Below are 17,715 nucleotides of genomic sequence, written 5' to 3'. Positions count from 1 at the left end.
ACTCCCAAATGATCATTTTGTACTCAAGTTCCAATGTAGCAAAGGATTATTTGATTAATGGAACATAATAGTTGACCGCCCAAGTTGTAACTCACTAACAAGTCATGTTTACTTAAACCAATGCTAATCAAACTGTGCTGTTGTGTTTTAGACTTTGACATACAAAGTCATTGTGATCAAATACTGTGATGCAGAATTTGCTCTTTCAACTGCATTATCACACAATGACAATGGAACCTAGAGGGATTAGATGACTCAAGCAGGACAATCAGAGTATACATTGATTTTCATATCACATGGAAAGTGCATTTAATGGATCAAAACTCAAGTTCAGCTGGGCCCAAAAATAAAAGACATAAATTGTGTTAACAGAGGGAAAACAGAAGGCGATATAACTTCCTCTGGCTGTGATTTACTTAAATGTGAAAATCTTTTAAGAAAGGCAGACATTTATTTGAAACTGTGCAAAGCTACTGCTGACAGTGTAATTATAGGTTTCAAGATACACTTACAGATGAATATTGATTAGCAGTAGTATTCTGTCTCATAAGAATAAGACCTTTACTTTTATGAGTTTACTCCAAATTGAATTGACCACAGTTATCCCACTACGACAAAATTAATCATCCAGCCAAAGTTGGGCCTCTGTCAGCTAGAGCCCTGTGCCTGTGTGATTCCTTTAAGAGCTTAATTGCTGCACAGTGACTGAACTACAACTGAAACAACACAGTCAGGCATGGGGACAGAAGAGCCCCAGTCACTTGGATAAACATGAGCACTAAGAGAAAAACAGAACATGGACAGTGTAAAAGGAGAAATATCTGTATTTGTGTGCTGCTCAATGAGCTCTGACCCAAGAGGTGTATACACGCGCAGGTGTGTGTACTCACAGGCACCTCAGAGGAGCTCCACCTCGCCGTGTACAAGGGTCAGTGCAGTGTAGATCTTTCAGCCATGAATGGCTAATTAAAGGGGAGACAGCGGTGTTTAGTGGTAATGGGGGCTTTATCACAGAGGCATGACAAATATATAATAGGATTTATTGGGCTGTCAAAGGAGTGGGAGAAAGGCAACAATTTGCAATTAGTGTGTGAGGGGAGAAGTGCATAACAGGAGAACTCACTAACAACAGTTTGTAGGGTTCTATTTTCTCATGGAGTCGTACCCAAAGCTGGAAATCAGAGAACCAACATTTCAGATTTACTATACTCAGAACTAGTGTACATAGCAGACAGCTCTGGTAAACCTCACAAGACACTATATGGAGCCAGACAGAGGGAAATAGCTTCCCCATGGAAGACACAACTGAATACATTTTAAATAATGCAAATCTACTCTTATATACTTGTGGTTTGTGTGCACACCGGATAATGCAAAGTTGATTACAGTATGTCAAAGTCGCAGTACAGCCATGTTGCTCCTGGTTTTGTAATGCAAAGAAAAGCGTTTGAGTTTGCAGTAAAACAATGCTATTCCCATCTTGAAAGCTGTCTGTTGTATATTTACAGAACATGAGAATGAGCTGGCCTGTGCTAACAGATGTGTACACCATATACTTACAATACCAAACATGCATCAACATGGACACCATAATGACACACTGAAGCATTCTTGCTATTGTGGAGTTGCCTTTACTCGGTGACCACTCACCCCCCAACCCATACAATACATTCTATTTTGGGAGATCGACTGTAAACACATCAACAACCTTGGTTACAATTTTGTTTCCTATTTAAGAGAATCTTTTTGGCGAGTCAAGAGGCAACATTCCAAGAGAACTGAGTCAGGGCAAATTTTCATGTGTGGACGTTAAAAGTAAATGTTTTTTTTTTTTGCAAATATGAGCTTGAATTGCTTCCAATGTTGTCTTTAAGGATATGTAATTTATTTTATTGCAATTAGTTTAATATTTCTTAATGATAGAGAAACAGCATATGGAGAACGGTGGACAGTATTGTTAACCAACTTCGAGATTCAGGTTGTGGAAAAAAAACTGCAATTATTAATAATCAGTAGACTGAACAGCAGTAATTATAAAGCATGCTTTTCACATTTCTGTCTACTGGCATGAATGACAAACGCAGCGAAAGATGACTTATGTGTGCAAATGCCACCACCTTGTGGCTGCAAAAGGAACTACAAAGGATCTAATCACGTCACTTGTTTGTGATTTATCAATTAAGAGAGCAACATGCATTAGATGTTTTAATTACAAAGCATTTTGTTGTTTCACAGTTATTTAAACAGTCCATGTGGAATCGCATTTCAGAAGTGGTTAACTGTAACAGTTTGTCTAAGTAGACTGATAAGAACATTGCTACTGGAAGAATAAGACGACAAAAGTTGCAAAAATCAACCGGAAATTTTGCCATTCTTTGAAAGCCTCATGTGTAAGTGTCTGTCTGCGCATGTGTGTATGTGTGTGTGTTATAAGGACATAAAGTGATAAAATTACATTTCAAACAAAGATAACAACAGTAGTCTGTATTTGCATCCAACTGACCAATAAAAAAATCTTGGAATGCAACTGATCAGCTATGGAAACCAAAATACTGTATAAAGCTATTAAACAGCTACATAGCAAAAGGTAACTGGCCTGAGAAAATCAAAAAGAAATTTACAATAAAATGAAGCAGTAGTTTTAACAAACATCATAGTCCTTCAGTTTGGCGTCATTGCTCAACTTCTCACACATCATTTACTCCCTTATTATACTGGCTCAACTCAATATATTACAAAGGATTTACTCTTGTGGACTCTTGCATAAAAAAAGTAGATCATACATTAACAAATATGTACTTTAAGGCACAACTCTGAATTGATGGACAACTAATTAAGGGTGAGAACAATCTACAAATATATGAAACATTTAAATAGGCTAATTAAATTAAAACCTCAGATTTCTGAATCTGAATTGAACTGCATCAGCTCCTTGTTTTCTATCATAATAATTCAAGGCATTTAAAGCACTGCATTCCTTGAAACAATCAAGATGGCCATTATTATCATAAATAAATAAAATGGGCCTTCCATACAAATTTGTAGAAGTTTCCCAATGTGAATGCAAAGTAGCTATGTTTTAAAATAACTTGTACTAAAATAAAATGTTACTAAATAAAAGATTCAATTGTTTTGGGTACAATACGAAGGAATGACTAAGTAGAGTCAAGGGGAGTGATTAGCTATGAACCAACTAGCACCAAATAACTTCCCAACACCTTTGGTCCTTTACGTCTTTGACCTAAAACCTTAACTTAAAGATTTACTCAAGTGGATGACGACTCAAATGTAATCGACTAACAAAAAGTACTTTGTCCTTTATATGCAGGGATGTTCAGGACAATACCAGCATCCACATCTGTTTATGGCAAGGTTAATCCTGGAAAACACAAAGGAAGAGAGAGTGAGAGAGATCATTGAACGCAGCACACCAAGCCTCATCCAGAATACAATCTCTGCTGAGTCAGTGAGGCCAGGTTTGCTCTATGACAAACTGACTGAAAGCTGGATTCACGTTTCCCAAAAAAGGTGGACATTAGACCGGTCGATCGCCAAGGTAATGTGGGTAGATCGCATGGCATTGAAGAAAAACCTTAGCCTATCGTTAAAAGTTAGCCGACACCGGCAAGTGCGCCTGCATTGTACTGCAGTACCTACCGGCGCCGACATCGCAGTGGCGCCACCATCGGCCATTTGACCTTCCATCACTCACAGTATTGCACACTCGGTGGTGCCGGCGCCGCCACACTCGGCCGCGGCACACTCGGCGGCACACTCGAGACATTTTGAGACCAACACTGTAATGTGATGATGCAATACTCACTCCTCCAAAGCAGTCATTCTCTTTTTCCCCACTGATGACGGGATTCTGCAGTGTACTGCTGTCTTCCTCCGTAATGAATTTCTTTCTCTTCCTCTCTAATGTGTGGTTCTGCAACCCCATCCTCTGTTTCAGAAACAAAAGACATTATTGAAGAGTAGAGATATTTTTCCTGCCGCATGAACATGCATACCTCCACATTCTGAACGACTTGGCAGAAATGCACTATGAATGCCATCAGGGAAGACAAAACACGTCATCTCAACGTATCATCTCTACAAACCTTAATAATTCTTCCAACAGATCCTGGCCGTCCATGTTTCCCGTTGAACTTTGTGTGCGATTCAAGTGACGGCATTGGCGAATGCTGCTTTTCAAACTACACACACACACAAATATACAAGACATTTAAGCACTTGCTAAGCAGTCATTCCCCCATGTAATATTAGAAGTTGAGCACTGACATATACCTGTCTGATGAGTTTCTTCTTTTTGGCAGAATCTGGCATGTTGTTGACATGCTGGAACAACTCTTTGAGGGCAGCTTCAGTATAACGCTGAGTTTCAGATCGACTGATGGTGCAGCTACGACCATTTTCCTCTCCAACTGTTTTCATGGAGGAAGAAGAGGAGCAGCCTGCCACCTCAACTAAACTGCTATTTGTAGTTCCAGTACAGGGTGTCAGGCCATCCTGCAAAGGTCCGACATAACATGAAATATTGAATCCTGGCAGTCTCATACATAGTAAATCAAGCTGAATATTACATTTTAGTACGAACTGTAAATATTACAGAAATCAATGGAGAAATGTAAGCTTTAAAAAACACAGGAAGAATAAATGAACATTATTATTAAGAACGTCCTCGCAAATTATTTCATTAGGTGCCGAGTAAGAGAAAGTACCCAAACTAACCACAACAGTGTAATCTGGCACTGTAGTTAATACATTAACACACAAGCAGATGAGAAAGGTATTAAAGGAGATTTGTTCATGAAATTCACACTGACAATTTTGAAAATTAAGAGAAATAAAGGAGAAAGTTACTGACCTTTGACTGAACAATTCTGGACCCAGTGTAATATAAGCGGGCATATTCCTTGATACATCTGGGTGCCTTCAATGAAAAGTCAACAAAATCAACACACTGCGTTATATATTCCATATCAATGTTTCAATCATTACTTTACATCAACATACCTGACTAAAATTGCTTTGAAAACGTAACCCGGTGTACCATAGATGAATGACTGCGCTCCAACTACATAACAAAGTATAAATAGAAGCCACTCCATATGGAAGAGTATGTTGTGTGTGCACTATAGTTGATGAGAAATACATGTTTATTTACGATGCTTCTGAAGAAATAGAAGCCAGACATAGTGAGGTGAAAGGCTGATGATGGGATCAATTCAATGTTCCTTCTATTCTTTTATATATGTTTTGCATGTTCTTACAACACCTGACATATGTAATTCACTTGAATGAGAACACAACACATAATGCTTCATAATGATCTGAAAGTGAACACTGACTGTAAGCTTATTTACCGTCAACAGTTTTGGTGCATGCCTGATAAGGAAAGCGATGCCAGTATTCAGCTTATCAATGTCTCCCCGCAAATCAGCGGCCATCACCTAAAAAAAGAAGAAAGATTAGCAAAAGAAAATAACACTAAATATACACTATCAGTCAAAAGTTTGGACACACCTTCTCATTCTCTTCTCTTCTCAGTCCAAACTTTTGACTGGTAGTGTATATTCAAAGAAGTGAGCAATGACATGCTTTACATAATAACACACATACCAAGATACAAAAATATACATTTTTAAGTAACCATAATGAAGGCTTCCATACATTCTTTGGCCAGATGATGTGTGGAGCAAACATTGTGGCTAAAGCGATAGCACTCATCCGGTTGGTGTGCTGTTTGCAGGCGGTTTGGTAAAGCAGATTCAGCAAAAGCTTCAGCAGGCTGCGATTTGCTGCTGGAAGCAGCATGAAAAGCAACTGCAAAGCTTCAATCTGTCGCTCCTTGTCAGGCACATCTGTCTTATTCCCCTTGTCATCAAATCGAGTTAGCTCTGCAAACAATAGAGAAGGGAAATATAGTTTGATTATTTTTGTCTATCTTTGCATAGATTACAATTGTATGTTATTTTGTATGAAATTTGTGAAATGGAGACAACACCTCCAATCTTCAGGTGAGCATGATAGTGTCTGTGCATGAGCAGAGGTTCTGGCAGCTCTCCCAGGTAGGCTTTGAGGACTGTGGCAGCATCATTGGGGTGGAAGTCACCCGCCTCTAGATCTATCTCTGCCCCAGCATTCAACATCTCCTTTAGGGCCGCCTGCCTTAGGCTGTGGCCTGGCACACGAAATAACCCTTCTACATGAAGGTCTGAGGGATGGGACAGGAAGATGGAGCCAAAGAAGAGGATACAACAACAGCAGGTATGAAGGCAGGTAGACAGGGAGATACAGGATACAAGACACCAACAGGAAAGGGGGGACAGGGAAGTAAACAAAAGGTAAGAGGCAAAATAGATGTAGATAGAAGTGTTTTCAGATAAATCAACAACTTTAGTATTTGCTTAGTGTCTACAGTCAGCAAATGACATCATCCCTTTCTAGAAATAAAACCATGCCAAGTTTCCTGATGGCAGATTTGCACGTATACTCACTTTTATTCAGGTATTCAATGAGCTGATAGATCTGTGCTATTCCTTCTTCGGTTAATGGGGCACCAAAAACCACTCCCTCTTTCTCTGAAAAACATAAAATTATAATTAGAGAATGAACTGTGCATAAACAAACCTCATGGAAGGTTGTCTTATGTCAAATGTAGAAGGAATAATCTTTTTAATCAATTGAATTAATTTTCTATAAATGAATTGATTCTATTTATCATATTCCTTTGTTACTATTAGACCACAGTATAGTCTAAAATGTTTGTGCCAATTTAACAAACCAAATAACAAAAAAAGATTGAACACGACTACAAGTTTTACAAAGCCTATGTGTCAAAATGAAGGATGTGGAGGCTCTGGTAAAGATAGACTTTAGTATCCACTATTCTAAAATCAGGAAATACTTCAGCAACAGTATTTTAAGTATTAAAACATTGTGCTGGTGCTCAGTGGTTTGTGAATTCTCAAAATGTCTTTTCAAATCTTTTTCATATGCTCAGTCAAGTGCAACGATGTCTGTTTACTATGACCTCCCTTTGTAAAGCAATTCCCTTGATGATCATACACAGCACAGACCTCAAAATAACTTGTAACTTGTTAAAGTTGTTAAAGTACAGTGGTTCTCAACCCTGGTCCTGGTGTACTGCCTGGCGTGGAGCACCGTACTGCAAACTGTACAAGTGACTCTGAGTAGTAAGAGTAAAGCCGAACCTTTCCGTTTGAGGAAGCTGAACGGGCGCAGGAAGTCAGTGTGTGTGGGCAGCTTCGGTTCAGCCTCTCCGATCAGCTGGGCAAACTCCTCTCCTGGAAGGTCAATGAGCCGTGTGATGTGGCTTAGGACCAGATCGGCGAAAGCCTGCGGGTGCTCATGTCTCAGCCTCTCCACAAAGAAGTCTGGGCTGAAGATCACTGGCGGGCTTGTGGTCGCTTCATCCTGGCTGGTGATCACACTGTGCAAACCGTACCGCAACGACAAATATTCAAAACATTAGGACCGTTCGACGATAAAGTTTTAATCAGTCTGGACAATACGAGTAAACGTTTTTGTTTGATTATTTACAGCATAGTTCTGCACACTGGTATTGTAATAGTCAAGGCTGTGACGTGTACCTTTGGTTTGTTTTGTGGATGTTTGGAAGTTCGCCCGCCGTTGCCATTTTGTTTTACAAATTTCCGCCGTTTCCTCAGTAGCTCCGCCCACAGTGCTGGGATTGGTTGAAATGTATAGACGTATTATTTTCGGAATTATTTCATAGGCCAAAATTTGTATTAAAAGGAATTGTGCAAGAGAAACTCGTGTTTTCCTTCCTCTGTTAATATTTTCACATCATTTGAAGAACCACATCCGATGATCTGATCAATATTGGTGCTTTGTATGCATGGCTGCACTGTAGGCCTACTGAAGACAAACAGGAGTCTGGTGGTACTGTGTCAGCTGCAAATACTCCAAACTAACTATGAACACAAGCACAGTAATTGGTGGCACAGTGGCCACCAGGCCAACACTCCTCTTTGTCACCCATCTACCTGGCAGCACTGTGTAGAAGTAGCTGGAGAGATTGTCAATTTTGCACAGGATGGTAGGATGGTGATCCTCGGTGATAGAACTCTATTGGTGAGTTTAGGCGGGTGTAACATTCTTCATAGATTGTTCCTGCTACAAGCACCTCTTAAAAAAGGGCCGCCTGGGAGTCTGGTGAGCTTGCACTCCAACTCGAGAAGGACTGGAGACGGACTGGAGGCAAACTACACACTGTCTTGTCCTGTGCTCGTCTCGCACTCAGAAGAAAAACTGGATGAGTCCATCACAGAAAAAAATCACTGTGGTTGTTCATATGTCCACTTTGATGTCCGTTACTACATGGAGGCACGCAACCTTGGAGTCTGCTTCACACATTTAATGAAGCATTGAATTCATTGAATTGTGCAATTCATTCAATTTTAAAACATCTCAATGGGGAATCAGTCAGTATTTATATTGCTTCATTGTTTATTTAAACAGCATTCCATGTTTAATGTTAAATGTACATAATAAAGCATTTTGGTTGAATTAGGTTTAAGAATCACTTATGAGCCTTTGATCAGAACTTTACAATAACAATCAAAATACTATTATTTACAAAAAAATTAAACAAATAATATGAATATTTATGAAATACTGTAGAAGAAGTATACAAATAATAAACTTTAACCTGTATATTAGTAAAATTACCACACAATTGCTACCTATGCTCCAAAGTCCAAACAGATATAATACACCAAGTGAAGACAACAACTAAATGAGTAATTAAATGTTAAAATTTAAAAATGCTTACTTATTTAAAATTATAATATAATTCCAGAATCACTAATACTGTGATCATGATAATAATCATGATCACAGTATTAGTGATTCTGGAATTATATTATTTTATCATTGGTCTATATTCAAATTAAAACTGCAAACAAAAAAAAAGACGTAGATTACCATCACTATCACTCCTCATTCTCATTGTTCCATGTTGGAGAATCTGGGAGTCATCATCTCAGAATTAGTTTTCTAGGTAATTAATGTACGCAGGTGAGTCTCTCATTGCTTCAGTCTTATGACAGGCACTTCAGCACACTGCAAAGTAAACACTGGAATCCTCCCACCACAGGGGGAGCTACTGTCTGTACTACTACTACTGTTCACGTCCTCCTACACAGAGCTTTCATCCGTCCAAGGCAGCAGTTGAGTGACTTTCCTCTTCTCTAACATCTTGTTAAGCTCCTCTGCAAAGGAGTAGCAGTGCGGGGACATGCCATCAGCATCGCTCTGCCTCAGCAGCACGTAGCTGTTTCCGTTCATCCTCTTTAGAACAGTGGGCAAGGTGGCTGACAGCCCGTTGGGGAATTCACAGTTTGGGGAGGAAGGCTGCAGGGTGGGAGGGATTGGAGGGGCGAGGGGAGGAGGCTCCTTATTACGTGGTGTGTGACGTTCCCCAGGGACAATTTGGAGGAAGCCTCCATCCTGGGTGTCAGCATTATGTGGAGCTGAAATTCCGTTACAGGTGCCATTGCCATTACAATGACTTGAGACGGTCTTCAGCTCCATGTGGGAGGAGTTACACTGCTGTTTCCTGTTCCTGTTGCGTCCCTTATTGTTTGGGTACACTGCAGCAGCAGCACGTAATGAATACTTCCCTCTGCTGCCCACCTGCAGACAGAAGCCCACATAGATGAGGACAACTGTGAGGACTACACACATACCTGAAAGAATGGTGATAAGGGACAGGTACATTGCCTCCATGTTCCTTGGGAAGAGTAGCTCAGAGTGGGGAAGGAGAGGGGCTGGGGGAGGAGGCAGGGACTCTCCCGAGGAGGGAGGTTCATTGGGTGCAGGTATCATGATGGCAGGAGTGTAAGCACAATCAGTTTGCTTAACAGGTGGGGAAGGGTTCAAATCCAAGTGGACAGATACATTGTAGACAACTATGGCAAACTTGACACTGTTTTCATAGGCATAGCAGATGTACTGGCCACACTGGTCCTGTCGGGCCCCAATGATGAGCAAGCCGTCAGTGCCAGTTCTGAAGCCAGAGTTGAGGCCATAGCCCTGCAGCTCGTCACCATCAAGAGTCCACAAGGGCCTTGCCAAGTTGGAGCTGAGCTCACACTGAAGCAGTACATCATCGCCCACTCTTACAGAGCGACTCCTCTCAACAATGTCTGAAACAAAAGAAACCAAACAGATCATGATATTCACAAAATGTTTGTAGTGTCAAATTGAATCAAAATGGTCTATTGGTGAAGGAGCAGGAAAATGAGACTTGTCCAATGGACAGGGAAGAAAAAGAAACAGTGTGATGGAAAATCGATGATTCACAGTGTGCATAACAACTTTCAAAAGTCTATTAGTCTTTCTATTCTAAACGCTCTTTTCTTGTAATCAGAGAACCAGAGAACCACCCTATCATACATACCATTCAGCATGTTAACACATCCTCTGTTGCCATGCTGGATGTCCTGGATTAAGGCTGATCTGTGGACAGAAAGAACCATCATCATTTTCTTACTAGCTTTGACATCAGGAATATCAGTCTTATTTTTACAGATAGGTCTGTCTGCCTATCTCAATACATCTTCATTGGGTAATTTGAATCACTTGATATGTTGATAGACGAAAAGGTTTTGGATTTACCCAGTTTACCCAACTACCTGCATGAACTGCTGCCCCAGGAGAGAGACTCTCAATAATAGCTCTGCCTTACATGTTATTTCCTATCGCATGACTGTTTGTGTGTACTGCTTTGCATGCTTTTTCTTTTTTTTTTTGTACCTTTGTATAATCCCACTGGAAGTTCTTATTGCACAACCAGGCATTCGTGAGGAGGGAATCTCTCTTGGAATTGCCTCGCCCCCACACACACACACACACACATACCTGTCTGTGTTAGCCTTTATCGCCACACACTGGGTGCCGTTCCAGGCACAGTATGGGTCCCTAGCAAGCAAACAGTTGAAGCAGGAAGTGTATCTGTGGCAAGAAGAGAGGGGGAGCTGCACCATTCCTGATGAGGAGCCCACATACACACTCATCTACAGCAAGAGATAAATACTATTAGGGGGAGACTACTGCTTGTGTGTGTGTGTGTGTGTGTGTGTGTGTGTGTACCTGTTTGTCAGAGATTATTAGGCTGCTGACGGGCTGTCCCTCCTCAAAAAGCTGCAGTTCCTCTATAATGTGAAGGTGACCATTGACCTCTACAGCTTTGTGTAACCAGCCTTCATCTGTGTAACCAGGTCATTAAAATAAGAACACAACTTTATTTGTTGGCAATCATACTTCATTTGTATTTTGTAAAAAGCACCCAACTGCACCGTCAATACCGAAAATAAATTAATTAATACACACCTGTACCCATGAATAAGACATGGTATGTTTTTCTATCTAAACCTCGGACCGTGTGTATGGCCATGTGTGTGTAGTCTGTGGTCATCATGAACAACAGGGGGCGTCGGTCTGAAGGCTGGACCTGCTGAGACATCAGAGGGTGTCTCCTAACAAAATCCAGTACATCATCTGGCAGGGAGGTGGAAGAGTTTATGCCCCTGGCCCTAAGCTCATCAGTTATACACTGTAAGGATTCAGACCAGAGAGGGTGGTTAGTACCACAGCATGAAGGAGACAAAGTTACACAGTGGTTGTTTTGGTCCACACCTGATCGCTGAGACCCTTTAAGGAGGTTAAAAGTGTCCAGTAGCAAACCAACACTGGATTGGTTTATTTGTGGTGTGAATATGACCTGCAATATTTATTTCCACCAATATTAACTACCACTGCTGATCTTTTACTCTGTCTCTATCAATCTAGAACCAGAGAGGGCATGCATTAAGTCTGCTTGTTGGTACACAGCAATGGTCTGATATTTCTCTGACTAAGACCATTAGTCAGTCCAAGATATGTTGATGTAAACACATGTGCCATAGTCTGACAAAGACCTTAATCAATCTGGCTAAAAGAGGTGGTCTAGGACGATATTAGCTGCACTATTTGGACTGTAATTGGACATGTCAACACATAAATCACTCCATTGCATTCACTCCAGTGCGTGCGTGCGTGCATGCGTGTGTGCTCTCCATGAGTGGGTCCGTATTTACCGTTCCTGGTCGTGGGTCAGGGATATTTCCAGTGTATGCATTCCATTTAGAGCCAGAATCTTGGTTCTCCATGTAGGGTCCTTGAAAAGCTTCTTGAACCTCAGACAGGGAGAACCTACACACTGCAGATGCTTTCACATTCTTCCTAAAGACAGCAACACACATACATCCACACACATGCACACACAGATGCAAGAGTTACAGGTAATCCAGTTTTAATACACCCTTTCTGTGTTAACCACATAAACTAATCTATGCATCAAAAGTCATGACATCAGCCACATGAGCTGAATGCTATCATGAGCATGCTAACAGGGCACATGTTAATATTTACAATGTAACATTTAACAGGTTTGCACGATAAGTAGACTACAAATTGCCCGGAAATTATTCATTGTTTTGATGGTGCCAGCAGTAGTAATTTCCCCTACTCTCACATTAAAATACAATCTATGCTAATGCAAGGTGAAATTGCACACAGAACAAATCCTAAATGGAATGCGTCCTGTCTGACCTGTCATATACTGTGTATCACATATAAAGAGTCTGGCTGACTTTGTAATCAGATCTCTGACACATTCATGTATAACTACAATCTGTATTGGGGATATATTTATAAAAGTTGAAATACTCATTCTACCACATCTTCCTCTAAATGCCCATTATTAATGAAGTTATTTTGAATAAGGAGTTGTGACGTTGTGAGTATATCTAACTCTACTTTTTCATTCATATTTTCTTCATTGACTGTACATATTTATACCCAAATATATTTACCATGCCCAAGCCCCATCAGCCAGAGATTTAACAGCATAACTTTCCACTCACCACTCCAGGCCAAAGATTCCATAGAAGAGTGTGTCCTGTGGTTTGTTTCCTGGCAGGATGAACACATGGCGAAGCATGTTGAAATGGAAGTCAAACTCAGGTAGAGAACACATCAGTCTAGCCTTGAGGAAGGACGTCCAACGCTTATGGAGAGTTAAATGACCTCCCCTGTCACTCTGAAGGAAGAGAGATGGAGGGAATGAATGGAGAATTTAGAATGGGAAAGCCCAGGAGGAATATGTTTTCACACCTAGACCACGCACAACCTTTTGCTTTTGCTTTTGATTCAGTTGGTTTTGCAGCACTATGTAAAAGTTTGGTGCCCTATAGCACTTTGTGATTGTCACTGGTTTAATTTTCTGTTACTGTCAAAAACACCCAACAACTGTGCTTGCAGTTACAAATGTACTTCTGGGTAGATAAACATTGTAGTGTCCAATATTCCACGTTTGTTGAACATGACTGAGAATATCTTGACTTCCTTTAACTTCTACCAAAATAGCAAGACTACACAACACAGCAGAGGAAGCTAAATGCCAACGGCCCTAATCAGTTTTGAAGACACATCCTGCATTGATACCTCCACCAATGCAGTTATGTTGTTGCCCATATGAGTTAATTTGTTGTCAAGACTACTTGAAACTTTCTGAACAGGTGTTTGTGGCATAAAGCTTCACTCACAGTTTCAAAAATCTGCCCTCACCTTACACACGCGTGCCACTCCTGCCACTCTGCTGTGACTGTACGAAGCCATTGCGTCCTGGTTCTTCTCGTTAAAGAAGAAGTAAATCTTATCATCATCGCCAGTGCTGCTGCTCTTGCTCTCCCTCACCAGCCCCGAGCCCACAAAGTCTGCCTCTTTATGGGAGAGGCAAAGGTTATGGATCATACAACAATTTCATTAGTTGATGCAAGGATACTATCATAATACACTCATCATCAATACTTTCCTTCTACTCAACATTCTCACCATTCAGCCAGCGTGTGGGAGCATCTTCTGTCTTCAGTGTGGGAGACGGAGAGTTGCGGCGAATATCTGAATTACTCCCAAACTCATATTGAGAAGCTGTGTACAGCTGCTGATCTGGAGGAAAATCAATCAACTCATTAGCAATTAATCCTAACATAGACTGATCACTAAGTGCTGGAGGGTTCTTACCTATGATAAGGCCAGTGTAGCCAGTTCTTGGGCCATAGGGACATTTGTCTCTACCTTCTTCAATCTGAGATGACATCGCAAATCTCTCTTCATCCTGTACAGGACACAACAATTCACACAACAAAACATGTAACTCTCTCTCTCTCTCACTCTCACTTTTTGGAAGTTTTTTCCTTTTTGTCATTTCTCTTCTGTGTGGATTTAATCCATCATGCATGATTTGTATCAACAATTATGGATGAATCATGTAGGAAGGCTGGTCATTGTTACTCCATTGTGGGCCACATCAGCTGATTTTCTCTATCCTCCTCTATCCCCACATTTTTCAACTCTGTGGCTCCTCACACTAGGACTGTGTGGCCCATTCTCAATCATCCATTATCAATTCATAGCAAAGCTGTGATGTGCTTGTGACGTGCAGTTACATTAGTCTATGTACCTCACCCTCCATCTCATACCCCAATAATGAATGTATTTTACACTGATGTATGCGCTATATGTGGACTTACTATGTATGCACAGAGGGGTCTGAAGGCATGAGTTCCACAAATGTAGAGATGAGTGGAGTTGAACCTCTGGAGGAAGCGGATGTGATTAAAACACTCTGTCTGGAAGAGAAAGAGAAAGATGTAAATATTAAGTCAGCAAATGAATATCAATACACCGGAGGGAAGATAAATGCCTACCTTATTATCTTTTCCCTTGCTCTGACACTGCTGCTTTTGCTCAGGGGAGGCTTCCCACTCAATCTAACACAACGCCACATACAGTAAGACAGAAGCACAAAGCTGGAAAGGTTAGATTTGCATCAATTTCACTAAAAACAATACCACAGAAAACAGATAAAAAGAGACAAAAGAGACAAATAAGACAAATAAGACAAATAAGGTTTGAATTTAATTATTAATTAACTAAGATTTGTGCTATCACATCACATACAAATACTAGTGTTGACCTAACTGTTATGTAACCTGAAATCAGATTTATCATTTCTGCACACATATTGTCCCTTGCCTATCTCAAATAAAGAACCACACAGGAAGAAACAAACCCACAGTGAGAGCAGGGCTGGCTGAGATGTCAGAGGCATTGAGAGAGAACACGGCACCCCGGGCCCCAACAAAGAGACGCTCACTGTCAGCTTTCAGCAACACGCTGCTGTAGTTTACTGCATAGGACTGGAAACGCCTGCAGTCCTGGAGACCTGAGGAGATGGAGAAGGAGAGGAGGGGAGAGGAGAGGAGAATTTTCATTTTTAATGAAGGTAACCAAGTAATGAGTTGTCATGGCTGCTGCTGTATTTCTGTTTATGCAACACAGCTCATAGCTTGTTTAGAAAACCTAAAACAAACTCATACACCTCCCTGCACCGAAGACATGATGGCTGAAAATCAGTGGGATCACAAATGATGAATATAATTCAATATTTGTTTGCAAGATATGTGTCTGGGAGGGAAAAGTCCTTGATGATCATGGGCACATTTCACTTCTTTACTTGTACATATGTATTATAATTAATAATACAGCAAAAAAATGTGGTGCATCTCCTGAAAATCAACAAACCAATAACAGCAAACACATCAAGAACACATTAACGAAAAAAGAGAGAGGTTTATCAAATCACTATCAAATCATCAATCCACAGATAGATGGATGGATGGACAGACAGACAGACAGATAGATTACTGCTCTTCAGCACAGTGATCCGTGGTGTCACATCCAGGTCTGGGGTGGGGCTGACAGGGTACGCAGCGCACATGCACCAGCTCAGCAGCACAACCTGCAGCAAGGACGGCAGACCAGAGAAACAAGCCCCCAGCATCTCCAAGCCTCTCTTCTGGTTCTCTTGTTAGGGGCTGATGGTTGTGGAGAAACCTGAAAAAAAGCCAACAGATATCCAACATAAACCGACAGTGTGTTCCACTAGTCTGCACATTGGTAGATTATTTTACCAAGGAACTAAGAATGAGAACACCTGAAACAAGCACACGCAAAACAAGTACACCTGAAAACCTAAATCTGAAACAACTCGAAAAAAGTCACCTGAGACTGTCACGGTCTGTCTCTGGTGCACTTCTGATTTTACTTTGGAACTCTGTCTTGTCTATGTTCTGCCGTCTTTACTTCCTACCCTCATGTGCCTCCCCTAATGTCATTCACATGTGTCTCATTGTCTCCTCCCCTGTCTGGTGTATATATACCACTGTGTTCCATGTATTTCTTGTCGGATCCTTACCTATGTTACCGTTGCTGTACCCGTTCCCCGGTTTCTCGTGTCCTCCGTGGCTCCCTGTCGATTCACAGTGTTTTCCCGTGCGCCCGACCTCAGAGCTCCGCCTGAACCTTGTTATCAATGCTTGCCCCCATTAAGGTGAAGTCTCTCTCTGGTAAATCTCCAGAGAGAATGAATCTCCAGGTTCATTATGAAATCTATAAAGAGAGACTTCACACTTATAATCTGGAACTGACAAATGCAAGGAAGTCCTTCTTCTCTGACATCATAGCCAAAAACAATAATAATGCAAGTGCACTGTTTGCTACTGTGGACAGACTAACAAATCCTCCTGTCTCTGTAGCCACTGAACTTCTATCTGCCACGGCCTGCAATGAATTTGCCACTTTCTTCACTGACAAGATCCAGAAAAATTAGACAAGCAGTCAGTGCCTCCATATCAAGTACAGGACATGTGCTGCCGTTGTGTCCACTTAAAATCAACTGCAATACCTTGACACAATTGTATCTAATAAACCATAAAAACATAGAGGACATTATACAACATCTGAGATCCTCCTCCTGCTGCCTGGATATTCTACTAACAGGAATTTTCAACAGACTTTGACTCAAACTGCATGGCCCCAGACCTTGCTGCGGTTCTCCCATCTTTGCAGTTTGGTGATGAAGGTAATATTGAACTCTATCACTCACACACACAGCTGCCAGACAGACAGCCGAGATAGATGTTTTCAACCGCTGGCTCTTTATTCTATCTCCTAGCTGTCTGCGGCCATGAGCAGTCTGCAGCATGCAGCAGCTGCTTTGTATATCTTGAGCATCAAACATCATTAACTTAACAAGGACAGTCATATAGAAATATATGTTCCAAGATGGCAAGAAAACAGTCAATGGTAATATTAATATTCCATAAAATGTTCAAGCAGAGAATACGCACCTGACAGGAGAAACAGTGAAGTCATGAGATGATCTCTGAGATATGTGTCATAATCATGTCGTGTTTGGAGGAGAGAGTGAGTGCTGGAGAGAGAAAAAGAAAGGCAAGTAGAAATAGAAATGAATGGAAACAAAAGTAGAGGGAGGAGATGTTAAGCGTGTGTCTATCATGCATCAGTGCACGACACACTGAATACACTTCCACCCCATCCTATTGGGTTATTGCAATGGTGACATCTCTCTTTGTTTCTCTTTCTGTGTCTCCTCACAAAACATAAACACACTCAGTACTGTCTTAATACTGCTGTAAAACTTTCCCACAGCTACACACACACACACACACACAAAATGTTGCATAACATGACGGTACACACGGCAGCAGTGGGCATTATAGTGTACTGCAGTAACAGTGTAGTATCAGAGTAGCA

At 41.0% G+C, this 17,715-nt stretch overlaps 2 protein-coding genes across 2 annotated transcripts; both read right to left on the bottom strand.

The window, feature by feature from the left end:
• Window positions 1-1,328: 1,328 nt before the first annotated feature.
• Window positions 1,329-7,693, bottom strand: LOC143008927 (rho GTPase-activating protein 19-like). The gene is made up of 11 exons (XM_076160898.1): window positions 7,620-7,693; window positions 7,221-7,459; window positions 6,504-6,587; window positions 6,011-6,220; window positions 5,677-5,903; window positions 5,370-5,456; window positions 4,871-4,936; window positions 4,291-4,512; window positions 4,104-4,199; window positions 3,824-3,946; window positions 1,329-3,379 (listed from the first exon to the last, which is right to left on the bottom strand). The coding sequence occupies exons 1-11, from the start codon at window positions 7,664-7,666 to the stop codon at window positions 3,374-3,376; spliced, it is 1,407 nt and encodes a 468-aa protein (XP_076017013.1). The 5' UTR covers window positions 7,667-7,693; the 3' UTR covers window positions 1,329-3,373.
• A 1,496-nt stretch (window positions 7,694-9,189) lies between these two features.
• On the bottom strand, window positions 9,190-15,940 carry LOC143008951 (semaphorin-4G-like). The gene is made up of 14 exons (XM_076160929.1): window positions 15,805-15,940; window positions 15,174-15,322; window positions 14,805-14,867; window positions 14,628-14,726; window positions 14,119-14,212; window positions 13,930-14,043; window positions 13,663-13,817; window positions 12,960-13,135; window positions 12,132-12,276; window positions 11,386-11,608; window positions 11,146-11,261; window positions 10,915-11,069; window positions 10,454-10,512; window positions 9,190-10,199 (listed from the first exon to the last, which is right to left on the bottom strand). Exons 1-14 carry the CDS (start codon window positions 15,938-15,940, stop codon window positions 9,190-9,192), a joined length of 2,694 nt encoding a protein of 897 aa, XP_076017044.1.
• Between the last annotated feature and the right edge of the window lie 1,775 nt (window positions 15,941-17,715).

The sequence above is a fragment of the Genypterus blacodes genome, unplaced genomic scaffold, assembly GCF_046128005.1.
Source record: "Genypterus blacodes isolate CSIRO-AG114 ecotype Tasmania unplaced genomic scaffold, CSIRO-AGI_Gbla_v1 ptg000108l_1, whole genome shotgun sequence".
In the NCBI taxonomy this organism is placed as follows: Eukaryota; Metazoa; Chordata; class Actinopteri; order Ophidiiformes; family Ophidiidae; genus Genypterus; species Genypterus blacodes.
Note: the sequence above shows the minus strand (reverse complement) of the source record. Positions and strands in the feature narration are given on the sequence as shown.